Consider the following 27,771-nt stretch of genomic DNA (forward strand, 5'->3'; position numbering starts at 1 on the left):
CTATTTACTAAAAACAGAGGAGTGTGATTAGCTTTAATTGGCATTGTCAAGTGACTTGAGATTGTCAGGTACAAGATGTGGGCGAACTAAGTCTCATTAATTATGTTACTTCCTGCAGCCTTAAGTGGCTTGGCCAGTCCAGTGACGCTTCTGGAGACAAAGGTACTCCCGACATCCAACACATCCCGGATCAGCGGGTGAAAACACCCTCAGACAGTCCTGGCAGACATGGCTATGGAGTACAGGGTCACAAAGCCAGAACAGAACAATCAGCTTATAGCACAGCAACTACCTGCCCTGACAAACAAGGAACAAAAAGGCAAGTAAGACACGGCAAAAAGCAGACTTGGAGAGAGAAGTGAATGACAAACTTTGATGAGGATGAAGAGCAGGGACTGATAAGGACAACAGGGAGTGTGATTAAGGCCCAGGACCCAGCACTCCTGAGCAGCAGCCCACCTGGAGCACTTCTCCCCAGGTAAGACGAACTATAAAGTGACTTTGTTTTGGGAAGAAGAGATCCAGATCTTCGGTCAGCATCACAGCACCAACAGACATGCTGATTTACCAGCTAAAGATCTGTCCTAAAGAACTAAAAAAACAACAAAACCCTTGAGTCAGAATAGTCCATCTCTTCTATGGAGTCACTCTGGCTTCTGGAAGGGAAAGGAAATCTGTCTTAGTTACTGTGATTAGATCTAGAAGACAAGACCTCTGAAGTAACAAACACAGAAAAAGAGGAAACATCCGGAAGGACCGCTGTCCTCAAGCCATACAGGCCTCTGTCAAGGAGATGAGAAAAGGAAACTTTGTATTTATGGTTTAAAGCAATAAATACACAGTGCTACATCATTCTGCCTCCAACATTACTGATCAGCTTCAAAGCAGCTAGAAGAACTGACGTTTCCCTTTCTCCATTCCAGATTCCACTTCGTGATCCCTCTTGCAGCCCACTGCTCTAGCATTTCACAGCTTAAGCTCAAGCAAGCAAAGGTCTGGCAGTTAATGACCAAAGCCCAGTGAAAGAAATACTTTACTGGTATTTCTTTAAGAGGCTTCCACACACATGGTCAAAGGCAAGGCTGTGATGCAAGAATAAGAAATAATGGGTTTTTTACTCCTCTGCAATCCTTGCAATGCTCGTGTAGTACCACACTAGATGAAGGAGCTCCCGCTTTATAAACTGCCAGCCAGGACCTACACCAGAGTGACCAGTTCCTTAATTAAATTCTCTCTCAGCAACAGGTATTCAATCCGTGAGTCAAGGAGCCTTTGAGGGAATGTGGATTTACAGGTAGTGACGCAGTCTTCTTCAATACAACCCTGGCTCAACTACCCACACCAAACAGCAAAGAAAGGAAATCACTTATTCAAATCTGTGGATCCAGAGGACACAGGGGAGCTCAATGCCCAGCACAGCTTTGCCAGTTATTCCATGAAAGACACACCTGCAAAGGAAGTTTGAAAAAACAAAACCCAAAAGGAAAAAAAACAAACAAGCAGCCAACATCTTTGTCAGATGAAAGCAATGTCTCTGCCCTCCCTACAGCATTTCCAGCTTCAGCTTCACAGCTTAAGGCTCATGTTAAAATGGTATTTCAGCAGGAAACAAGAACTGGAAATCCAGTGGGAAAAGGAGACCATTCTAATTCCCTATTCAAGCGCTGCCGTTAGACAGCACACAATGTTTACAAGAAACCAGAGGCGTGGATCCCAACGCGATGAGATCTTCAGATCAGTGGGAGTGCTCTGCAAGAATGAAGTCACAAAATACATCCTCTCCAGGCAGAATCCTCTCATGGACTGAAGTCAAGCTCTCTCAGTATCTGCTTGTTTACAACCACCTAACCCAGCAAAGGCCGCTCTGCGCTATCCAGCAGAAGCTTTAAGTAACTGTAAATGCATCAGCAGAAAACGTTTGTTTGGAGCATGCAGCAGCCCTGAGGAAGGCCATGTCAGGAAGGCAGGTGTACTGTCCTGGCCCTTGCTTAACTGCTGTCTGCAAGCTAAAAACATCAGCCAGATGGGCTTTCCTCTTCCTGTATTTTAAGACAGGTGAAAAAAGTGGGGGCAAAGCGGGCAGGATTAAACTTCTTTTTCTACACCATTAAAAGGACATTTTAAACTGGAACATTTCAAATTCTTTCGCCTTCAAAAATCAGCATTAAAATCTGAAGCTATGGACCCATAGCTCACTCCATGGCTGCCTCTGTCACCTCAAGCTTCTCTGCATAAAACCCAGAAGTTTCTATGGAGAAGCACAAGACAAAGGACCCTTGACATTTCACCTTGAGGCCCTGGACCTCAGCACAGCGCTCCACAAAGAGAAAGCTGCTGCACCCTTAACCAGAGGCTGCAGCAGAATTACCCCTGCTCCCTGACGGTGCCCGGTTCCAACGCACCACATGCAGAAAGTGCCTGCCTTTAACGTCAAGCACTGCGTAGGGCTGAGGATGCCCTCTCCACGGCTGACCCCGGTACTCTGTGATCTCTCCTCTGCCACACCAGGCATGATGTCACCCGGGTAGCTCAGCCTGACGCTGGAAAAGGCCCGGTCTCCAGGGACTCCAGCAGCAGTGTTAGTAAAAATAAACGAAGCATGGCAGGGCGCTTGTCGCTGGTAGCAGCCCTTTGGGCCGTGCTGGAAGCAGCTCGGGAGGTGGCCCCAGAGCCCAGGTAAGATGCTGTGTCTCTCCCTGGAGTCACAAGCCTGAGCCTCGCGCACAGATCTCACCTGGAGCTTCGGCCTTTTATTATGCGTTTACTTGCTACAGGGAAAGGGTTCATTAGGAACGACCATCCCTGCTGCTCCCCCTCTCACGGTTACCTGGCACGCCGGCCACCCCCAGTCCCACTCCCGCAGCTCCCTCCCGTTAATGCCTTTCCGGGACGAGCCAAACCCCTCTGGCCTCGCCTGCGCGCTGCCCCTTGGACACTCTCCCGGGCTCGGACCTGTTGCCCTCCCCGCCTCCAGCCCCTCGCCCGGCCCCGCAGACAAAGGCCGCCGCTCGCAGAGCCCGGCTCGCCAGCTGCCAGCCCCGGGGGCGCCGCAAGGCCCTGGCCCTGTGCCCCGAGCCGGCGGGGCTCCCCTCAAGAGAGCCCGCCGAGGACGCTCCCCTGAGGACGCGCGGCCCCGACCCGCGCTGCCCCTCCGCGAGGAGAAAGGAGGCGGGAGGGGGGGGACCGGGGGACGGACACGGACGTTGCTGTGGCGCAGCTCCGGCGGCAGCGCGGCCCACAAAGCCACCTCCCCCCCGCCCGTCCCCGCCGGCCTCCCCGCCGCGCCCGCTCCCGGCGCTCGCCCCCCGCCGCACTCACCCGCCGCGGCCGCCTCAAGCGCGTCCCCAGCGCAGACGGAGCGCGGCGGCGGACGCGCACCAGGCAGCCCCGCAGCGCCCTCCCCCTCCCGCCGGCTCCCGCCCCTTATAGGCTCTCCCGCGAGCCTGCTGGCCCTGAGCGGCAGCAGGCAGCAGCTGGGGCAGCGGCAGCCAATGGGAGCGGCCGGCGCGCCGGGGAACAACAAACAGGCGCGTTTCCTCTTAAAGGCGCAGGCAGCGCTTCCGCCGCCCTCCGGGCCGGGCCGGGCCGGGCCGGGCAGACACGCACCCGGTGCCCGGTCAGGGTCACACAACCCCATAAGCCGTCCCGCTGTTGACTTCCAGCCGGTCCTTCATTGCGGGTGCCCAGCGCCATCCGCACCCACCACACACGGGAGCGCGGGAGAACCGCGGCCGGGGGCTGAGGGAAGGGGGTGAGCGATGACCGCCCCCCCCCCCACCGCCCAGGGCCGCGCTGCTTCTGTCGTTAAACTGCAGAGGCAATTAGCGCACGTGAACTAATCACGAAGTAATTAACGCTGCCAGATCGAGAGAGAGGCGCCGGGAGCCCCCACTGCTGCTTGAACCGCACCACGCACCGAAGAATGTCGTCCGTGTCCATCCCCCCCATTAAATTCACTTTCTTGACCACGTAATTAGCTTGATGCTTAACAACAAATGAAGATATTGCACATTTCTCCTGGAAATCTCCATCAGCTGCATCCACTGCTGACCACGGGCTTCTTGCAGGGGTGATCCTGGCAGTCTTACCCCCAAGTTACCTGCAGGTTCCATGTCAACACGTATGTACACGTATGTACATGCACATACATATGAACACACCAGTGTGCTCACAGCTAAGCCAGGGAAAAGCGCAAGGGCAAAATTAAATGCAGTCATCTCAAATTATGAGATAGAACAGCTCCAAACAAGCTGGGTTGGAGGCTTTTCACTGCATGCTCCCATTTCAGCTCGCACCAGCACATGTGTAACGGTGATTATTAAAACCATACCTTACACAGCAGTGAATGTTCTCTCTCCATCCTTTTCTTACCTCAAGGGATAAAAGTTACATACCTTATTGGGTGAAATAGTTCCTTCTTGTTCCAACACTCCACTGCTTTAGCAAATAATTAAGAATATTTTAAGCATTCCCCTAAGAATCAGTCATTACTGGTAACTGCAAGGGCACCGCTCCGTTCCATAGGTTTCGTATTTGGACTCCCAAGCACAGTAAAGGGCAATGCAATATTTCTGTTAGTTGTGGGTCTTTTTATTTTTTAATACATGTGGGTAGGAAAAGGACCCACTACCTTGTGACATAAAGTTTTATTTCACACAACAGAATGCACCCCTCTGACTGCATGAGTAAGAAATGCTAGCTAGGCTAAGGGATTCTAGATTAGATTAGACCAGATTTTAAAATACAACATTACTTTTTCCCCCCAGAAGCTAGTGGTACTCCCAAATACAACTGAAATACACTGTTAACAGAGATTCAAGCACCATGGTAGTTCCTAGCTACTAAATACACTCAAATGAAGAAGGAACTTGCTGTATTACCTTTAGACAAGCTACAAGAGCACCAGGAGCCTATGTTGGAGGCTTACTTCAAGCTTCTTTTCTTAGATAACCTCCTTCCTCCTCAAACCCAGCAGCAAGAGCGAACATGTCAGGTTTTTAGACCATCTCACCAGTGCTAAAGGAAGGGGCATTCACCTGAACCAGAATGAGTTACATGCAGGAAGGGTGAAAAAATTTGCTTGAATTTTAAGTCACCAAGAGTTGTGAAAAGCTACCACAAGTACCCAGAGGTGAAGCCACCAGCAGAATAAATCTATGCATGAACAAGAGGCTGCTGCGTAACAGGGATTTGTTTTTTTTCTCTCACCCAAAAGTGAGCTGCAATGCAGATTTTTTGGTTTGCTAATAAAAATACATTATTATTTACATGGAGAACAGCAAGATTCGTTACATACATGCAAAGTATTCTTGTAGTAGGCTTGCTTTAGGGTGGTGGTGAATTGGAATGGCATTTATGTAAGTTCAGCATCACCATGGAAATCTAGAGGTTCACACAGCTTTGAAGTCATAGAAAATAAGACCATAAAAAAGCCCAGCTTTCTTCTTGGCCAGAAGCTTTTTAGTGGTAAGAGTGCTTCATTAGAAGCATTTCACCCACTTTTGAGAAATAAAAAGCTACTTAGGTCCTAGGTACTTTCTCATTGAAGCTTCAAGTCTCATGTGATCCTGTGTTAGAGTCTGGCTGCAAACTTTGCAAGCACAGCTTGATCAGCATCTATGCTTTTACTGGGCTAAGCTTTAGGGAAATTTACTCATTAAAAAAAAGAATCTGGATTTTGGCTCTGCTCTATTTGACAGCCCAGCTTTCAACTGAAGAGCTAAGATGGATTTTTAACTTCTCTATTTGCAAACACCCATTTTTTGGAGCCTGAACAGCACAGCTAGTGTTTCCCTGCTCAGTGTCTGACATTAGTTTCAACTTCCATTACCATTTAGACCAGAAATGCCCAATTTATCACTGAGTTAGGCTATTTTTTACCACCACAATATTGAGAGGGGAGAAAGCACTCATTGAGACACTACCTCAGCATTTTTAGTGCTGCATTAGAAACGAGTGGTACTTACAATATGATAAAAATCTCAGGTGCCTAGCACTCTCAAGTTTTATTCCTAGGTGATGTTACTGTCTTTGTAACTCAAGATCTCTCACCTACTATTGCATTTCTTCTTTAGGTGCAAAGTGGGGATGCTTCAAATTTTATCAGACACATCAGGAAACAACATCTTCAAGTACATGCTCAGGGAAATTCCAGATCAAAGAAAGGTCCTTCCATCTATTAACAGTTTTTTTCCCCTACTTGCAACATCACTATTTTTGGTCCAACAACAAAACAGCAAACGTTGCCCAGTGCTTCACCTTGTGCCCCCAGATCACCGAGATGACTGTGGAGCTGTAAAGCCCTCACTACCTGTATGACCACTCGCCTCGCTTCCCATAGGAATACTCTGCTTATGTACCGCTTACAGCCCTAGTGCAAAGAGCAGCAATCGCAAAGAGGTGGCGGCCTCCCGCGGCAAGGGGCAGGAGAACAGGCAGGACCCAGCGGCCGTTCTGCTGGTTTGTCTTTGCCAGCCAGGAAAACAATCCATCGGAGGAAATCCTAGGGACAAACCAGGAACTCTGAGATGTCTTGACAGGCTGAGAGAGCTGGGCTGGGTCAGCCTGGGGAAGAGAAGGCTCCTTAAGGGGAGACCTTAGAGCAGCTCCAGTGCCTAAAGGGGCTGCAGGAAAGCTGGAGAGGGGCTTTGGACAAGGGCCTGTAGGGACAGGCCAAGGGGAATGGCTTGAACCTGCCAGAGGGGAGACTGAGATGAGCTCTTAGGCAGAAGCTCTTCCCTGTGAGGGTGCTGAGGCGCTGGCACAGGGTGCCCAGAGAAGCTGTGGCTGCCCCATCCCTGGCAGTGTTCAAGGCCAGGTTGGACACAGGGGCTTGGAGCAAGCTGCTCTAGTGGAAGGGGTCCCTGCCTGTGGCAGGGGTTGGAGCTGGGTGAGCTTTAAGGTCCCTTCCAACCCAGTCTGTGATTCTCTGATTCTACTGACACTCATCAATGAAGGAAAAATGTCTATCCTGACATGAAAATAGCTGCACCCCAAGCCCTCTTGCTTCTGATAAACTGGTAAGTTCTTCTGAATATTCTAATTGCCAAATCTTAGCACTGCAGATTTATGATGGGTTACACAACCTGAAGTCATCGCAGACAAATACTTTCCATGTTAAAAGACATGAACATTCATCAATGCTTCCCAATTCCCTAGTGTGGCTTACTAACCATTTAGAATGTGTAGTAAGACATAAAATACTGCCCAGAGGAATCTACAGAATCTGCTCATCAGGCTGCTAAGATCCTTTAAAAGGTACTAAATACTATTATGTACAAAACCCCCACTTCACCTCTCTTACCTAATGTGAAGCCTCAAGGCTTTAAAATTACACTTGACCTTAAAACCTAATATTTAATATAATTTGATGGAAATCCAGTAGGAAAGCTGGAAATTTACTTGTAGGAGTAGAGGGAACATTAACCTGCTTATTATCATCATAAGAAAGCTCTGTATTTATAGCAAACTATCACCCAACACAGGATAACACAGCACTGCACAGAAACCTCCTCCAAGTGGAATCCCTGTTAACATGAACATACTCAAAACCAGCTAGTCTGTGTCCCCGATTCAGCAGCAGATACCTGTCAACTATCAAAGGCTTTTTACATGCAATAATCTGCTAATCTTTCACTGATCATCTAAAGTCTTTTGCATAAATCTTCTAGCAAGAGTGAGCAGGTAGAAGATAACACTCTGTGTGGAAGACGGTGAATTAGAGCGAGTGTCCTTAGGACATTACAGAAGTGTTTCAGGATAATTTAAAGGCCACAGTAAAATATTTTTTAATGAAATCTAGATTTAAATAAAACCAGTTCCTCTGCTACCATATCTTACGTGCAGAGATAACTGAATGTTTTCATTTCCCCCATTCAATTCAGGTATGATGTACATACACAGATAGGATACAATATCCTCCACATCTGTGAACTGCTACATTCTGTAATTAAACTAATGAGCCTGATTATAGGTCAGAGCTGATGGCTAGAACCAGGCTACGTAAGATCATTTTGTCAGTGCTTTCAAAACCTGACTTGTAATGTTATAAATGTGCACACAGAATCTTGTAACACTGCCAGAATCAAATGGATAAACACCAAAGAGTAGACTTCAAATAAGACAACATTCCCCACACAGAAAAGATGCATTATTGTGCTTAAGAATTAAGCATCACCATTGCAAAAAAACCAAATAATTAGAAAGCAGCTCCGACACAGCCAGCCATTTTTACCCTGAAGTGCAAAGCAAAGGCCAGTGCTGTCACACAATTACTTTTCAGCACAGCTATCCAAAACACTAACATATGTAACACTTCTCAAAATATTATTAAATAAGAAACATTTGTTGTCTCATTTCACCTTTTTGTTTCCATCCATACAGAACTACACACTCCATTTTATATTAAATATTTATATTCATATATTATTTTATATTGTCTTTGCTGCAATCTAAGACAATTTGCCAGTTCTTTACACTGAAAGATGCTGATAGCAAAAATCATGCAGAGAATCAGTTCTCCTGGCATGCCTGGGATCTTCATCCTTGTCCCTCCCTCTACCATTATTACACAAGGCTTGCCTACTTCAAACCGAGTAGCATACAGTAAAGTTTCAGAAGTTTAGTACCCAATTTGTACACCTTCCCACTCTTCTCCAATCTTAAATTCTGATTATTTGAATTTTTGTGTGCCCAGGCAGGCTGCTTGCTTTGAAGCATGCAATGCCTGTTCTGCAGACAGGCCTTTGTCTGGAAGCAACGAAGCAACAGCACAGACTGCATTGCTGAACCAGCAGAATTCTCTACCCTATTTTTCAGTATTGCATATGGAGACCACTTCTGGTCAAGTTTATCTACTCCTGTTTCTGTCTTAAAATAAATTATAGATAAATCAAATTGGAATTGACTTCAAAAGTTTACTCACAAGTTCTTTTGCACATGGAGAAGGCAGGCTTAAGTCCCCTGCAGGTTTTGTTTAGCTACACACAGTTGCAGATACTATGATTACTGTATGAGACCACCAATGTCATTGCCAAAAGTTTAGAGTTTATAATATATCCCCTTCTTTTCAGCAACCCTACCCACATAAGAAGTCCACTATCAAAAGCTCGTTTACTACACTATAATCTCAGAAATCAGACTTTTAGGCAAAGATGTCACAATAAGTATTCAGCTTTAGATATTTTATGAGCAAAGATGTTTTAATGTGTCACATTTCAAAAGCATCAATCTTTCTTTACAAGAAAAGTCACTTCATAGTTTTGGAGCTAGAGAGGTCCACAAGACTTTCTGCAAATTAAAAGTGCATGAAATACACGCATAATCCTTCATACATAAAATATTTTGCAGTTCAGAACACAGTAAGTGTTAAACAATACTTAAAAGTACCTGAAAAGAATCTCCCCTTGGAGAGAGATTCACTGAACATCCTCCTGGACAGCTGTGCAAGTTCTCAACACACACTTTTCTGTACAAGTGGTTTAAAAATCACACAGTAAGTTCTGGAATATTCAAAACAATGATTTGACAGAACAACCATTCTACAGTTACCTCAATTCCATGTTATTTTGTTACAGACAGTTATCGTGGCCTCAGCCCTCTGTACTGGTGCTCGGATTCATGGCCTCATCCATGCAACTTCATCTGTCTCAAGAGATTAAACTTAGCTCTTGTACTAAAGCCCAAATGGGTGACTGAATAAATTCAGCAGCTTTCCAGCACTGAGCCCCTTCCCTGCTATGCAACAAGACTCATTCAAATTTCAAATATTAAATAGCAGGCTTATCAAAGAGAGGTCCTGCATAAACAGCACAGTCAGAAGCTGTTATCAGATTTAGGAAGACCAGTGGCAGAAAACGCATTAAGCGTTTTTGAAGGCAGAAGTTTACACCACCACTGCTACGGAGAAAGAGGAAAAATATTAAAATGAAAGAAACAGGTTAGTCATTTCAGTAACTGTGTTTTGTCATTCAATACAGAATAAAGCAAAACAGTTTATTTATGCAGTGATGAGGGAAAGTTGAGAGAGAAACTAAATTATGACCTGCCCCCTGAGAGATCAAGTCCAGAAATCAAGACCAGTATCTTAAAATTTATCTTTTCCTAGCCTAAGATAATAAAGTTTTAACGTGTAATTGCTATTTCACAGTATTCTCTAAACCCAGAATTATAAACAGAGGTGTGCGTCTAGAAATTCAACAGCAATAAAATTGAGCTGAAGAAAACCACACTGCATAAGAACTAACTGGAGCTACACACTGGCTAGTAAACCAAATTAAGACAGAAAGGGTGGAAAGTTGATGGTTTGTTTTTTTTTTTTTTTACCTACTGAGCTGCATATGGAGCCTACTCTAACTAGTGTGTGACTAGCGAACATAAAGGACTACAGAGCCCTGGGAGAGGTGGTTAGGGGCTCTGGAGCTCAGATTGTCTTTTCATCAATTCTCCAGGATACAGGGGGGACCTTACAAAAGCTAGGAGGACTGGCCAGGTTAATAAATGGTTAGAAGAGTGGTGTCATAGTCAGGGGTTTGGGTGTCTTGAACACGGCACTCAAGTTTGTAGGCCAGGTCTAGTGGGGGCTGGTGGAGCTGCTCGGTTTTGGTAGGAGGCTTGCCAGACTGGTCAAGGAGGCTTTAAACTAGATGTGTCGGGGGAGGGGGGCATCGTTCCGTCCCAACACACCCAGTCAGTTGCCAGAACCTATAATAAAAGCTCGGAGCACTGTAGAGATATCCCAGCCGCTCCAGCCAATGAGCCGGCTTCAGTTGGAGCTCGGCCCAGATGCCTCTATACAAATGCCCGTAGCATGGGGAACAAACAAGAGGAATTAGAGATGTGTGCACGTCTACGGGGGTATGATACAATAGGCATCACAGAAACATGGTGGGATGGTTCCTACAACTGGAGTGTTGGGATGGAAGGTTACAGGCTCTTTAGAAAAGACAGGCCCTTTTGTGGAGAGAAAAGACTAAAATCTATACACTCTAGATTGACACTTGCTCTTTTTATAAGTACACATATAAATCTGCTTTGGGTGAATTCATTTAATAGGAACATTTAAATTTGTTCCTGAAACTCCTGACCAAACAGTCTTCTTTGGTCCCTCACCCTAAAACCAACTTTCCATCATCAAGACCACAAATGTTAGAACTACAGATGTGCAAAAGACTCCTAGAATATTGGTTTCCTCCATTAAAAGACTACTTATTACAAAATAAGTGTAATCTCCAGAAAGTGCAATCTTCCTTCCTGGAAAGCCAGGTTTTGCCATGCCACAGTAGCCTGACAGGCAGGTCAGAACCAGCAGCAAACCTAGACTCTTGCAGTAGAAGTCAGCGTCAAACCCAGAACCTGGCTTAAATACCACACTTGGAACTTGACCAGTGAGTCACAGCATTGCCATCACAGCAGAAAGGGGTCTATGTACAGCTGCAACTCAGGTTCAACATTCTTAGCAGTAAGAATAAAAGAGTAAATCTACACTGACCAAATGAGTTCATTTTGGTAAAAAAGTGACCACCTTTATGGACTACACTTCACATGCTACACTGTTCGGCTAGCCACAGATTCCACTTTCTGCTTCTCCTGTGCGTTTTCTTTTTTGCCCTACAGGTTATCTGAAAATTAAAAGCAAGACAAGAAATGCATACACAGAGAGTACTTTCAGAAATTCCTTAGTTTCTGCCCACTAGAATATAACTGGGATAACTGACATGTCTTGACATCTGCTTAGGAACACTTGTGACAGGTAAAATAACGTTTATTATCTACAGGTATCCAATCCAGCAAGTTTCTTCCTAGTCATCACTATATGTGAAGTGTGCTATTGCTAAATGAGCTATTTACAAATGTAAACTATGTAATTAAAGTTTTAAAATAAATAGACAGCCTTTACATTAGGTAGCAACCTGATGACAAGGTAACAGATCATCCAGTTACATCTTTCAAGGTGATCTGTGTATGCTGCTCTTTTTTGTTTTTAATGGAGAAAATCCTTGGCTCACAATCTGCAAGAACTTCCTTGGATTTCTTCATTTATGCTGGATAATTATGTAAAAACTCCTTAAGTTTTGTTGGATAGTCTGTCATCACTCCAGTTGCTCCTAGATCAAACGCTCTCTTGTATTCTTGTTCTTCATTCAGTACCCAGATATACACCTGTAAAATGGGATAGAAAGACAAATTATTCCAGGAAATACTCAAAGAAATAAAAAAGGTGACTTTTGACTTAAATTATTTCATGTGAGAGATGACACCACATGTATTTAAAACAATAAATTATTACACTCAGATGCCAAAGACAGACACACAAACACATCCAACTTCTCCCTTGCCCTCCAAATGGAGGCATTTTCTAGTGGTGATTCCAACTCCATTTCATTACTTTCATAGACTTCAGGTATTTGTATTCAATTATTTTGTTAAACCCCAGACAGGTAAGCAGTTTAGCAGATTTTGTACGTTTAAGTTTGAAGTGTTTGTGTGTGGATCTTAAATAAATTTAAAGAGCTTTTTTCCAAACATGCAATTCTTGCTTTGCAGCAACAGAACTGCAAATATAAGAGCATAAGCTATTGCTCAGAAACCAAAAAGCAACACATAACCTAGCAACACACAGAACATGCTGGGGAGAACACAAACCCATCTTAAGGCCACATGCAGCTGGTTCAAATTCTCACTATGTTTAAAGCACATTTCCTTTCTCTTTGCCACACTGTACCTGAATGCCTCGAGCAGTGAGGTGGTCAAAAAGTGCTTTCCTCATCAGCAGTCTGCAGAAAGGAGCATGATTTTATTTAAGAACTTGAAGTATATATGAAATTTTCAATGCATGTTGATGCTCTGTAATGATTTTTTTCATACAGCATTTACATTTAACGTTTTCCGAAAGAGATTAGAAACCTAATTATAGAAAACCTTTAGCTCAAGCAACTCAAGACTGATTAACACAGTACCCAGAAATCTGCATTAGCTATGGGTATCTGTATCAACTCTTCTGCAGATCAAATCCAGCAGACTCCTTCATTGTACATGTACCCCACACCATGTCTGATGAATTAATCCCTTTGCTTTCAGAAGAGATTTTAACTCTACTGGCCACTTAGGAAATCAAGCTGACAGATGTCAGACACAGAAGAGCCAGAAGAAACTAACTGCAACCACATTCAAAGTGCGTTACTAAGTTGCCTCTGAAGCATGGATATTCTTCAAATGCAAAGTGTTCCATGTGAGCCAAACAGCATCTCCTCTAACAACATTATGAAACAGTCACAATCCCATGAAACATGAAAGCTGCATTCTGAATCTACTTGCATGCTAATTAGCTGACCACAGTTAATGGCAAACGAAACAGACTAAATTGGAATAATGACCACTTACTGCACCTCAGTATGTTTCAGTTTATGAAAAATAAAAGCATACAGGAACGCCTACATAAGATTTGGGTATGATTTATCCTGTACTGACAAAAAAGCTAGAGGAAACTGAGAAAATAAATAATTAAACTCCAACACAAGTAGCTATAGCAATAGTCTTGGTTGCTTGAGCCAACTGTTAAAATATAGGCAAATAGAAATGAAAATGCAATCAGATACAATCTTACGTGTCAGCTAGCCAGATAATAAATTTTTGGCTTCTTGTCACCTTCTGTGGTTCTTTCAGCCTGTTGAGGAAGAGAAAACGAAAGATTACCAGGGCACAGTTTAAAATATTAAGATGTTCCTGCAAAAGGAACATGAAGAATTAATCTTGCAGTTTCTCAAATTAGAACAGCAATTTCACTACGACAGTGATTTAGAATTGGGTTACACAAGAGAATGCGCCGCATTTAAGAGAAGCAGCAGAGACGGGTATTCAGCAGCATTTTGAGTGCAGTATGATAAAAAAAGAGCATGTGAAAACTTGTATTTACCCTACTAATGACTTGCCTCTTGGCCTTAATCAGATTAATTTGTTCTCAACAAAGAGGGAGAAAAGTGCAAGAATTAGTTATTTGTATGGAACTGCTCCATATTACTATCTAGATGGCAAGTTGTAAAGGTATCTGTAGGAATAGGAAATGCTGTAAACACAAAACACTGGTGTACACAGGCACCCCACATGAACAAGTGAGTAACCTGGAGCTGGACAGCGACAGGTTAACTACAGAGGAGGAGGGTTCCACAGTTTTCTCTGAGGAATATACAGAAGTGCCTAAATTAACAAGAGTCTCCTCAGTCCAAGGATGCTGACTAAACCAGTGTTCAAGGTGGCATCATCATTCACTTGCTTTATTATCATTTCAGTGCAGCACCCACCAATGCACTCAAACTCACTTGAGGATGATTGAAGGCATGGGAATCTCCAAGAATTCTTCCTTGAAAGGAATGAATGGCAGCAGACCGGTGTAGAACAGGCCAAGAAGCAGGAGGACACGTTGCAAACAGAAGATGATGGGAATATCAGCATTCTGCAGGAACCACGAAAGCAAGATTCTACATTACCTTGGTAGATAGTTGAGTCTGTTGCAATTAAGTTTATTCATATTTATATTTAAAGTTTAGCACTTGCACCTAAAGATTAAGCTGCCAACTGTTTATGACATGCTTGCACTGAATTTAAATTACTCTTCCTTGTAACCTGTAATCCAAGCAACAGTTTTATGCAGTTTGAAGGAGCAACAGGGACCTGAAAAGGCAAAGTTTCACTGGCTGCAGTAATGTGTTTGTTACCTGCCTTCACCATCTTTCCAGACTACATGTTCTCTGTCAGACAAGTATTATCACAAAGAAGAGGATGTGCTTTAGCACAGGACTTGTTACAGCTTGATATCACATCAACTTGTATCACAACACATTTTAAAGATGCTGGTTTATGAACTAAAATATCTGGGTATTGATGTCACAAAAATGAACAAATTTAAGTGCTTTTCAGGTAAGAAATGGTGTGTTGCCCTGAATAGATAAATTAGAACAATATCCATACCCTCAACTAGATCAGTTTCACTCAGGTGCAGAACTCCTTTGGACTAAACAAAGTTTTAATTTAATTCTAAATGGTACTATTCCTCAAAAAATAAATAAATCAGAAATAACATCTACAGCTGTAAACCAGCTTTATACCAATGTAACTGTGCGTCAGCTAGTGGCCACATCCATTATTTTCATAAAAAGAGACAGACAATAAGCAATCCTTAGAAAAATTGCTTTTGTAGCAGATGAACAATGTGCAAACCAGCCTGTAACAGTTCCTGGCATAAAATCATGCCTCCCTAAATCTTACAGAACAAGAATAAAACATGATTAAGCTTAATATGGATGTTAACCGTGTTTGATTTATCCTAACAGCACAGTAAGCAGAATATATCTAAGCACAAAATTTCCCATCACATCTAGAAAGTCGGGCATAGCTAACTAAATATTGATTTACAGCGTGCTTTGCTGTACATTTTGTCACCACACAGTAACAAGCAAGCAAGAATGAAGCTTAGCTGGACCCGGTCTTACCTCCTTAAGACACTTTGATACAACCTCGTAATTGACATTCCCCCATACTGTCAAATGCTCTCGCTTATACTGACTCACCAGCTCAGAAACCTGCAACATAAAAAAGCAGAACCCTCAGATGTATTCACTGAAATTATGTGCAGCATTACCTAATGGAAACTCTACTTCCTACTTTCCAACTATGCAAGTCATTAACGATAGCTCTTCTATACCTTTTCCCATCTTAAGAGGATTGTGCTGCTTTGGCTGGAAAGAAACAAATGATCAGGTCAGCAGATAAAAGGAAAGACCATTATACCTAAATGTCATGGTTTAACCCCTGCCAGCAGCTAAGTACCACGCAGCTGCTCACTCCCTCCCCTCAGTACCCCAGTGGGATGGGGAGGAGAACCAGAATAAAAGGCAAAAGAATCTGGGTTGAGAGAACAGTTCGGTATTTGATGTAAAACATAACAAATAAAGAGAGGGGAATAAACCCCAAGACAAAATGAGTGATACATACTACAGCTGCTCACCACCCGCTGACCAATGCCCAGCATGTCCCCAAACAGCGATCAGTGGCTCCCACCCAATCCCCCCGCTAAGTTTCAATACTGGGCATGACATGCTGTGGTATGGAATACCCCTTTGGCTAATTCAGGTCAGGTGTCCTGGCTGTGTTCTCTCCTGGCTTCTTGTGCCCCTACTCACTGACAGAGCATGAGAAATGACAAAGTTCTTGACTTCAGGTAAGCACTTCTTAGCAACAACTAAATCATTGGTGTGTTATCAACACTATTCTCATACTAAAGCTAAACTGTAGCAGGAAGAAAACTAACTCTACCTCAAATGCAACCAGGGCACTACAAAAAGCCCCCTAGAGAACTTAAGGAAACTCAATGGCAAAATAGTATCTGACAGAAAGCAGATCTCCTTTTCTGTGATGAGCATTTATCTTTACATTGACACTTTGGTTTTATGCTCCTGCGGCAAGCAAGACCCTTCACATGAAGTACAAACCAAATGTGTCTCTAGCAGTGTAGCATCAGTTTCACGTCAATATAAAGGGTCAGTAAAGAGCTGCTTGCTGGATATTTTGCACGAGATCACTTCATACATGGAGCAAGATCTAACACATGAAGGATGAAGCAGCCCAAGAGCACAGACTGCCATTAATCCAAGAAACTTCTTTGGAATTTCAACATCATTACGTGACATTCAGTCTCAGTTCAGCATGGATTGTCATGTACCTTTTTGATCAACACATTGTTGTTCACTTTGATGTCAATGTTGACAGGAGTCTGTGGAAATGCCTCAAACACCTCTTTCAGGAGTGGAATACGGTTATCTTTTCCCTCACAGTGACATTCTGGGAAAACAAGAAGGTTGTCACTGCTGTGGCCATTTTTAATATACCACAGATAAAAGCTGAGATGTCAGAGCACTTGTTATCTTAACATTTGAAAAAGTATATAGTTCCTAGATGTAGCATGTTTTTAAACTATTAAAAAATAGGAATTTACTTCACTTGGCTGTAATTCATTATGACAAGGTCATAATGAAAATGCCCTGAGCATACTGTACATTTAGGTTTTAACTTCATGAAATTCATTATTTAGCAACAGTAGGTGTGCAGGCATCGTTAAAAATCCTGAAATAGCAAACATGGGCTCAGTTAACACATACCAAATGCAATGAGATGACTATGGAATGTGACAAAATGACAACAACTTCTTCTGCTAGGAAAATTTACTGGATAAGCATCATGAGTAAAGGGCAGAGAAGGCAAAACCCCCAAACTTTATTGTATGAAACTGCTAATGGCTCTAATGAATTACCTGAAGGCTCTTGCCACTTCTTCGTATTTTAAGTATTTTGCAATTTTGAACAGAAAAGTTTAACACTAAATTTGCTTGCTGGTCAACTGAAATCTGGAAAGGTTGTACAAGACAGTCACAAACTCCCCTCAAGCAAACACACTTGCTATCATCTCCATAGCCTTTTCTAGATGGCAATGTTGTCAATTTTAGCCTGTGTGATTTATTCAAATTACAATCCCACAAATCAGTTTTCAGAAGAAAAGAGGTTATGTTTTTTAATACGTCTTCTTCTCTTGCAGCAATACTGGTACCGAACTTTGTCATACATACAGTAACTACTACTGCTCTTTTCATTTATCTTCTGAAGACATCTGTATTATCTGACATCTTGCAGTACTTCAGGCTCAGAGTGCACCAGCACAATGACACTTATATGGAAAAGAAACTTTCTTCTACCTTCTCTTTGTTTTTCAGGACAACAAATTTTCAATCAGCACCTTCTGGAGAACTCACAAGGGAACTAGAAAGCAGTTGCAAGAAGTAGACAAGCAAACAACTGAAATGTTTACTTGGAAGAGATATACAACATCTTAAACTTCATCACTGCCAAGTGATGTGGAAAAAAAATCTATTTTTGTTTCTAAACCTAGGACTGTATTTTCCCTTTAAAACTTCTCTTATCAAGATACTGAGAGAAGCAAATCCTCTTTTCCCTTTGCCAATCTGAAATTGCCATACTACAATAATGGAAACTTACTGTAAACTGAAAGAGCAGGAGACAAAAACTTACCTTTCTGAAAGGTGACATCCAGCTTGCAGAGATATGGTGGCAGTTCCTTAAAAATAAAGGGAAATGGAACACTAATTCAAATGTGGGAATGTAATCATCCATTTTTTTGAAAAAAGACAAAATATTCATAAGCCATGTAAGTTAACTTTAAAGACAAAACTTTTTTTAAAATCTTCTTGCCCACAAAGTAATTTATTTTATGACTGTTTATTCTTACTTGAACTATTTGGCATTCTTAGACTTGTGCTACCTGTAGCTGAATAAGTCAAAACATTTTACTGTAGTGACAGGACAAGGGGTAATGGGTTAAAACTTAAACAGGGGAAGTTTAGGTTGGATATAAGCAGGAAATTCTTTCCTGTTAGGGTGGTGAGGCACTGGAATAGGTTGCCCAGGGAGGTTGTGAATGCTCCATCCCTGGCAGTGTTCAAGGCCAGGTTGGACGAGGCCTTGGCTGATATGATTTAGCGTAAGGTGTCCCTGCCCACTGCAGGGGGGTTGGAACTAGATGATCTTAAGGTCCTTTCCAACCCTAACGATTCTATGATTTCCAGATACTTGTCTGAAAATTCTGATAGTTCCATTTCAATATCAGATGGGGAGACAGTTCTGTAAAACAGACTTTTAAAATAGTAAATGCAGGTGGGATTCACCTGCCCACTGTCCCACTAAAAAGCTGGTCACACGAAAAGGAGCTTGTTGATTAAGCTGCCTTTGCCATCAGTATGGTAAAGCAGGCCTACCTCCAGACAGGTCTTCAGCCTGCTCCTGGAAGGAGTTACCCTCTGGAAATGTGCTGGGTGTGATCCTCTGACTACACGTGGAGCCAAGTTAAGTTGTTCTTTCAGTAAGACGAGATGAATCCTCTCAGATTTTGGATATTAGACATACATGCACACGAGCTCCCTGCCACCCCAGTCACTCCACACATTTTTAAACATCATCTAGCACTACTGTTTTTTCCTTCAACTTACAGAGTATTTGAGGTCAGATATGTTGACATCAACTCCTGTTGATCGCTTCAAGTTCTCATCATGGGACACCACCACTTGCTCGTCTTTTGTCAGGTGACAATCCAGCTCCAACATGTCTGTTCCTATATTAACCGCACTGGAAGCAAAGAAGCCTGCCTTGAACCATACATGTATTTGGTAAAGATCCAAAACTATCACATACATGTTATTCAACTAAACTAATCCCACTGGAATTACTTTGGATGCTTTATGATGCAATGATTCCTCACCATCTTGCTACAAAGCGAGAAGCAAGTAACTGCTGCAGTGAGAAAGCTGATTCAAGAACAAACAAGGTATCATGAATCAGAGACACAATTTAAGCTTTGGCTTCATCTTCCATAGAAATCAAGTAGCTGTCGAGTGCAGCTTACCACCTCAGGATTCAGAAACTGACTTCTAAAGTAATTTTCAGTGATGCTTATTAGGACCACTGGAAGAAGACAGCTCTTAAAAAAAAACAATTTTGTGGGAAGCATAGACAACAAGTGACAGGGATGTGAAAGCCCTTTTTTACTTGATTTAAGTTAATCAGGAAATTAGCAATGGGGATTTTGGCTGGCAAAATGACATTTAAGAAAATTTAATACTTTAATGAAAAATTTGCAATATTAAATTTAAAAAAAAAGACAAACCACTGGAAGCCAGTCATATTTTTCAAAGGAAAAAAAAAATCTATTCCTGTTCCAATCTGCTGCTCTGAAGAGTTCTAATCCAATTCCAAATCCACTCTATCAAAGCTTAGCTCATAAGCATAAAGAAAGCAGTAATAATATCGATGAAAAATAAGTACAGGAAACCTCACACTAGAGAAGAACTAACAAGAAGTGAATTGCTCATTTCCTTAGAAAAGATACTCAGAAGGTTCCAGCAGACAGCTGAAAGTCCTGACCTGAAGCATTAACACTTCCCTCAAAACACCAGGGTATTCCTTTTTAACCACCTATGAACAAACCTGTAACATCTGAGAATACAGTTTATACAAGACCCAAAGCTCTGTGACTTCACTAGCAGCCTTTTCTTAAGTACAGATGCACCGCAAACATTCACAAATGCAGTAACAAAGCAAAACAAAAAAACAAAAAAAAATTGAACATACTCCTTTAAGCGTTTAACACGATTTCTGGTCCAGCTGGGATAATGACCAAGAAGACAGTTGTCAAATTAAAACCAATTTATTAACTGTTTCCCAGTGCCACTAATTAAGAATCAGGAGAGGAACAAAATCCTATTACACATGAAAGATACACAGCCTGTTCCATGTAATTTTGTCTCCTGAGGAACAGCATCTCCAAACACACTGCAGGAGATCTGCCAAATTTGTAGATGTTCCCAGCTAGTACCATGTATTATTAATTAACCAGCCAAATTTACTAGAAATATTACTGCTTAAGAAATTCAGGAGTGATGTTACATGGAAAAACGAGAACAACAACTTTCCTTGTTAACAAATCTGGGAATTTGCCAGGCTCTTACTAGCAGCTTGCTGCTAAATAAGCTCCCTTAAAGTGCCGAGTCTTTTCAGCTGGAAATCAGTTTGTTCTGCAGCTCTGTAATAACACATCAATGTACAGGACTCCAGAGAAGACTTCAGATCTCTCCAGATTCAGAAGAATGTGTTGGATTCAGATCCAACTGCTCCAGAACAAAAGTTGTGAAGCAGACTCCCATTTGCAAATTAAGATGATTGAGCTCTTTGCACCTGTGTTTAACTCCCAACTGTTTTCAAGTAAAATGTCATACCAGAAACTATCTAAGAAAAGCCTTACTTTGCAAATTAAATTCCACTAGGCAACACCTAATGTAGCACAATGTATAGAATTTATAAATACTAAGTTGATCTCATGCTTTTATTCCTGTATCAACAGTGTTTAAAGCTTTCTCTCTAAAGTACGTACATAAAAGAAAAGGAAATACAACAAGAAAATACCTGGAGAGTTTGCTTAGCAGCTTCCTGTCAAGACAATGCTGAAGTACATGCCTCTGTTAGGGACTACTAAACTAGTAATTAAATCCTTATGACATCTTTTATGCCAGATCCTCAAATACTTTAAGGCACAAAGTGTCTCTCTTAGCTTAAGATCAGTTATTTTAAAATCTAAACCCAACACAGCAGCAATTAAATGCAATATAACATGATTACAGCCCCCCAGAAAACATCTATTAGTCATTTTACCATGCAAAAACAAAGAAGTACTATCTTTGGTACAAAAATCTTATAATTGCTTTCCAGAATATTTATAAATTAAGCTAGTTAGAGGCTGAAATTACCACTAAGGCCTCTCCTTTCATATGCTTTATGTACTACTATAATAATTTTTTCATGCAACAGTATTAAATATTCTCCAATTGCTGTTAAAGAGCTAATAGCATAAATAAAACTATCTGCTTGTCAATACTTAGGTTACTGTTAATAAGGCAAATCCAAGGGGGTAGGTCTTATGCTGCAGACAAGCATCCTCTTTTGGATTCAACTACATCACTAGTCAAACATGGCTGTGTGTCCAAACCTGCAGAAACAGCTCTTGCAGGCTTCATGCAAAATCTGATGCATAAAAATGATGGATTAGCTCATATGAGATCTCTGAGCCAATCTACGTTAATTTTTCACCACGCAGATCACCAATTTTCTCCCCAGTTCCTTTTGGCAGCTTACCAGTGGAGATAGGAATGAACACATAAGAAGGACAAAGCCTTTACCCCTTGACAGAGGAAGCCAGAAGACTTTCTACTGCCTAATGCAGTAATTGCTCTGACTCTGCTTTCTGCAGGAGTACAATGCCTTTATACAATCAATCTCAAAGTAACTGAACTTTGACATCAGCAGCTGTGATGAGTTCAAAAAGCAGACCTCAACACATTTGTTACCACTGTAATAATTATAAATAATTAGATTGGTCAGAGGAGAGTCAGACAAATGTCTGTGTTACCACAAAACATTATCTGACTCCTGGCACAGTCCTTACTTCAAATACTACAACTCACTTCTGGGAATCAGATAAAAATAAGTTATGGTGTAACTCACTTTGCAAGAGCCCCATACATTTAAAACCAGTATGATACTAAATGAAAACTAAGAAATGGTTAAAAAGCAGAAACAGAAAAAACACACTTTCAGAAAACATAGTAGCAGACTTGAGAAAAGGCAGATCGGCAGGAAAAATACCCCAACAAACCAAAACACAAAAGTATGCTAAGCTTCCATGGAGATAGAAAATACTGCAGTGCTTTCAATAGCACTGCTCAGTTGGGAAAGCTGGCACTCCTCAGCCTGCAAGGAAATGTGCAAACTGATGAGGCTACTTAGCAAAAAGCAGATTTAAAAAAAGCCCAAACCAATCAAAACAAAAAAGAAGCCTAAGTAATTTGGTCACTTCTCACTGGCAGCTAGAGTTTTAGATAGGCTTCCTTTTGAAATGCCTTTGAGAACCTTGTTAGAATTCACTACTCTGGGGACCTAAAAGGCACAAGCTCCATTTTAAACCCTTAGATAAAAGGCTTTCACTTCACATATGTATAAAGGGAAAAAAACGCAACACAAACATTTTTAATAGATTTACAGAGGATTTCTTACAGCCGTAAGACCAGTCAACAGATTCAGACTTGCTGAAATCCAGCCTTGCATGCTAATTAGCTAATATGCTAACTGGTCTAGGATATGATCTGAAATACCTTTTGTGAAATATCAATGCATCTAGAAAAAACAACTATTGGTTACAAAAAATAACTTTATAATGATACATAAATTAATAGAAGTAATCACCATTAAACATGGAAGCAGTATTGCTTCATGTTTTATTTAACACAGGAGGAATCAGGCCTCAGGGATTTTATTTCACACGGCCAGTCTACCACGTTATCAGGTACAACTCATAGTTTGCGATACCCCAATTCCTTCCGGTTTAAATTGGAGTGATGTTTAGCAATCCACAGAAGTCACCCAAAGGAGAGATGACTTTCAGAAAGAGGACACTGCGCCCCAAACAACTGAAGTCATATCTTCATTGATTGCTTCACTCATGGCAAACAGGGACAACACCGCTGACTTAGACATTATTAGTTCCATTTGTACTCACTGGTGAAAGGCTGCCATCGTGTTTTCCAGGTTTTCTCCAGCACCTACAAAAGTAACAAAAACTAAAACATGTGAAAATTCCTTTTCCTCCCCTCAATCCCAGTGCAAATACATAGTTTTTAAAAAATAATAAATAAAATATGTATATTTTGAGGAAATATTTGGAGGTAGTATGAAGCTAGAGTCAGAAATCCTTGTTGCCACTAACTTACTGGGGAGACCCAAGAGACAGAACTTCTGGAAGGGAAGGGGGAGAACACTTATCTTGGATTTTGTGTAACAAAATGTGTCTTGGCTTGTTTTACCAGAGGTTGGATATAGTTTTTCCTTAAAGGCACTGTATCTGGCTGTAACAATATGCTCCACAAGCATAGCAACAGTATATGCAAAATGTCTACTCCCACTAACTCTGAAGTAACACAAGGAAAGGTGACAAGAGGAAAGAAAGAAAGAAATACCAACCCAAAACAAAAGGGAAAGAAAAAAGTGCCCAAGAGTCTTTAAAGCTGATATTCCCTAAACGTGTGACCCAGTTGATGCTCAAAGAGGCAACAACCTCCTTTCTCAGTGCAAGAATACATCTTGAAACAGCACAAATCTGTCAGTGACGGCTTGTACTGCTGGCAAAAGGAGGCCTCGTACACAAGAAATGAAACACACATCAACTCCAGTTAAGAAATGAAGGCACAAGCATTTTCTCTCAGGCAGGAGTAAACTCTTTAAGCCATCATTCTCACCATAAAAATCTTTGAAAGTCAGCCTGGTTAGGGAGTGCAAAAGCTTGTTTGTGCGTTCTTCCTCCCTCAAAAAACTGGCAGTATTATAGACTGAATTCCAACTTCAGGAAGATCCACGTACCAATGAGGATATCAATGCAAATTTTAAGTACTCATTGACAGTGATGAATGACAGACTTTGTAAACAACAATTATAAAAGCTCCAATTAAGGCTTTGCCTATTAATGAGGCCTCATCAGTACATCCTTACACAAGTCTGTGCTTAGTTACTTAATGAAAGCGATGCAATTCTATGCAGATACAACTAGCAATTTAATATTGTTATCAGGTGAGCTTGCACTGGAAGCTCAGACAACAAAAGACTTAACTGACTTACGATGACACAATCTGTGTTGTTTATCGTGAACCGACACAGTAAATCCACAGCAGCTTCTGTGATCAGGCATTCACTAATATTTTATGGAATTTGAGGGCAGAACTGGGAATAAGCCAAGTGGCAAAAGTGACTGGGGGATAGAATAGAGCATGAGAATCTTGTTGTATACTTTGATGATTGCCTAATAGATGGGGAAAACCCACACAGGACTTGGATGGTCAGTTACAAGTTAACTGCAATAAAATTAAGTTTTTAGATAACTTATCAATTGTGACAACTCAGCCCATGCATCCTGCATGGTAAGAGAGGGGAAAAAATCCTGAGTCAGCCTTCAATTTGTGAACAAACCAACAGTATCCTAACATTCCTGGGCAGAAAGTCCCAAAAATACAACTGAAAAGTGACTCATTTGACAAGTCACGTGTTAGGGAGGTAGGTATGGCAAGTCAAACCAGTTGGTAACAAAAAGCCTGACTTGTAGAGTTCTGTGAAAATGAGGAAAAAAGTTGAGAGATCAGCTGAAACAGGAATTCTAGGTTAGCAACATGGCTTCCACAAACCACACTCAGAAAAGGGAACTAAGACAAGCGAGTGATTTTGATGTGTTAAATCATTTTTCCTCCTTAAAAATGAAAATGCTGGGCTGACCAAAGGGCTTCTGACAGGTACTTAAATGCACCTCCGGATCCATGTCTCATCCACTTATGTTGTTGCATTTCCCACACAGAAATCACCTTCCCCAGCAAACTTCAGCATCCTATGAGCCAAAATGTAATGTCAAAAAATTGCAATTATATATTCTAACTTTGAAAGCACTACCATGGGACAAGATGGAGTCAATGTCAGGCACCGACTCAAGGAGGGTTCTTCCCCTTGATGTAAGCAAAACAGGCTGTTAGGAAGAATACTGCCAGCAGGTCAAAGGAGGTGACTGTCGTCCTCTACTCAGCACCAGTGAAATCACATCTAGAATGACATGCCCAGTTCTGGGCTCCAAAGTACAAGACAGACACGGATCTACTCATACAAGTCCATAGAAAATAAAGGATGCTGTGAAAATTAAGGAATAAAAGATTCTTGCATACAGTGAGAGGCTGAGAGCGCTGGAATGTTTAGCCTGGAGAAGAGAAGCTTTGGAGGATATTAACCACATGTAAAAATACCAGATGGGAGGAAGTAAAGAAGACTGCGCCAGACTTTCCTCCGTGGTGCCCAGGGAAAGGGCAACAGGAACAAACTGAAATACAGGAAACACGGTTTATAAACATAAGAAAAAAACCTTTCTTATTGCAAGAGTGATCAAACTCTGGAATAGGCTGCCCAGAGAGGCTGTGAAGCTTCCGTCCTTGGATGTATTCAAAACCTAACTTGACAAGCTTGTGAACAACCTGCTGTAGTCACCCTTGGTCTGGTCTGGTCAGATGAGATGATCCCCAGAGGTCCCTTCTAATATCAACTCTTCTGTGATTCTGTAAAAATCATCATGCTACCTTGCCTCAAAGACCCTGTAACCTAATCCATGAAGCCGGCACTGGCAGAGGACTCTTAACACAGAACATCAAGACCTCATTACTGTTCTCAGAAGTGACTAATTTTAAAATTATAGAGAAGTGAAGAAATAATTCAGGGATGCTTGCATTGATGAGCTATAAACCAACATAAGAACATTCCTGTGTGAAGAAAGAAGCGAAATCAAAACCCACAGACTTAAACTTCAGAACAGAAAAAGCCAAACAAGTTAAGCGTTACCTTGATCTATTAAGTTAACAGGAGTAATGCAATAGGCAACCTCACAATGCGTCTAAAGCTACAGCATGACTAAAGCTTGATGAGAACTTAAGCCCCACAGGAATCTAAGTTACAAGGTAAACACTACAGAGAGTAGAGAGTAAGTGATCTTCAGTCTCACAGTACCCAACAGCCAGCAAGCTGCCCAAATACTAAGGGCTGTACCTCCACCACAGGTGTATTTCACACTACACAGGCACAGAACAACTCAAAGGCTGTGGACTTTGTCTCTGAATACATAATGAATAATCCTCCTATTGAGTAAGGCTTTCCTGTTGTTCCAATGGTGCTTAGTGCAACTAGTCAAAACACCTCCTCTCCAGGCTCAGGGCTGTATTATCTTAACTAAGGTCACTGCAAAGAAGTGAAAACAAAAGCAAGCTCCAAAGTCATCTGCAAGTTTTTAAATAGCTGGCAAATTAACAAACAAACAGGTAACAATCAAAACCGAGAACCTTTGCTCATGGAATGAAAAAACACCAGGAAACAGCTAATATATGCACCCCAAAGCAAAAGGTGCCTTTCACGCGATACTTAAAACTAGGGTTACGACAAAACTTAGTCTGATGTATAAACAAAATAAATGCGAGGAATAAAATCTGTAAGAGATAAGCTCTAGCTTTTGTATTTTGATAATTCAAGGCAGTAGTTAAGGACCATTGGCTACAAACGTGATCAAACACAGCACTGAGATGTGACACCGAAAGCTGGTTAAACTCGGCACCTGACATATCTCCCATGCTTACTCGAAAAGTGACTTTTCATGAACTAAATGAGGCAGAAGGGGAAAGTGCGGAACGGATCTTCACAGGACAGAAAAATACAATTTCCTGTATTTTTTTCCTCCCAATACGTAGGAAAAGGTAGAAGAAACTTTAAAACCATCTTTCCGTTTTAGACAGATTCAAGCAGCCCACCCACAAGGCCTTGGCACAAGGTGTGTGGGGGAGACAAAACTCTCAAAATGGGATCGGTTTCACCACAGCACTGAACCATTTAAAGTCTCTAACTGCAAGGGGCGCAAGAACAAAGTCACGGCAAACCGCCTTTCTTCTGAAATCAGAAAGCAAAGCAAATAGGCGTTTAGAGGCAAGAATATTCACCTTTGGACCTGGTTTAAGCAACAGTCAGTCACCTCTCTCATTAGGAGAAATGCCATAGTTCAGAATCATTAAAGCAAATAATATGTACGTTTGAGACCCACGTAACACCTGCAGTTTTCGGCTGACGCGTTCCGGGTTCGCAGATTGATTCAGCTCTGAAATCAAGCACCGGTCAGCAGGTGGCTCCTAAAATTAGGCTGCGGGAGGAAGGTCTGAAGGGAGCCCGCTGCGAGCGGCGGGCAGCGCCCAGGGGCCCTTCAGCACCCTCCGCACGGCTCCGGAGCGGCCGCCCTGAGGCAGCGGGGAGCCGCGGGAGCCCCTCAGCCCCCAGCCCACCTGAGGGGAGGGCGGGAAGCGGCGCCCCGGGGCCGCAGCGGGCAGACCCCCCCCCGCATCCCGTCACTCACCGCCGCGGTGGGAGATGTGCCGGCAACGGAAGCGCTGCCGCTTGGGCCGGTGGAGCAGCCCCGGACACTTGAGGAGCAGCGCCGAGGTGAGGACGTATCCGCCCAGCGTGGAGAGCACGTACAGCGCCGCCGACATCCTGCGCCTCTCGCCGGCTGCGTCCCGCTGCCCGCCCGGCTCGTCCCGTCCCAGTCCCGTCC

General features: G+C 42.3%; 2 protein-coding genes across 3 annotated transcripts in view; both read right to left on the reverse strand.

Annotated features, from left to right (window-relative positions):
* The window catches only part of YPEL2 (yippee like 2), a 78,487-nt gene that overhangs the window by 34,357 nt on the left and 16,359 nt on the right, over positions 1–27,771 (reverse strand). Inside the window, exon 1 of one of the 2 annotated variants that reach the window (XM_062617156.1) lies at positions 3,319–3,420. The exons of the other annotated variant lie outside the window; for it this stretch is intronic. The gene's annotated coding sequence lies outside the window, so the exon portion shown is untranslated. Of the gene's footprint in view, positions 1–3,318; positions 3,421–27,771 lie in introns of those variants that run through there. 2 annotated transcript variants of the gene reach the window in all.
* On the reverse strand, positions 10,987–27,762 carry GDPD1 (glycerophosphodiester phosphodiesterase domain containing 1). Its single transcript, XM_062617147.1, has 10 exons — positions 27,574–27,762; positions 23,164–23,206; positions 19,049–19,184; positions 18,075–18,120; positions 16,715–16,833; positions 15,486–15,575; positions 14,316–14,449; positions 13,604–13,663; positions 12,722–12,773; positions 10,987–12,159 (listed from the first exon to the last, which is right to left on the reverse strand). Exons 1-10 carry the CDS (start codon positions 27,707–27,709, stop codon positions 12,037–12,039), a joined length of 939 nt encoding a protein of 312 aa, XP_062473131.1. The 5' UTR covers positions 27,710–27,762; the 3' UTR covers positions 10,987–12,036.

This window comes from Pezoporus occidentalis, unplaced genomic scaffold (assembly GCF_034315485.1).
Source record: "Pezoporus occidentalis ecotype Australia unplaced genomic scaffold, CSIRO_AGI_Poc_V1 ctg192, whole genome shotgun sequence".
In the NCBI taxonomy this organism is placed as follows: Eukaryota; Metazoa; Chordata; class Aves; order Psittaciformes; family Psittacidae; genus Pezoporus; species Pezoporus occidentalis.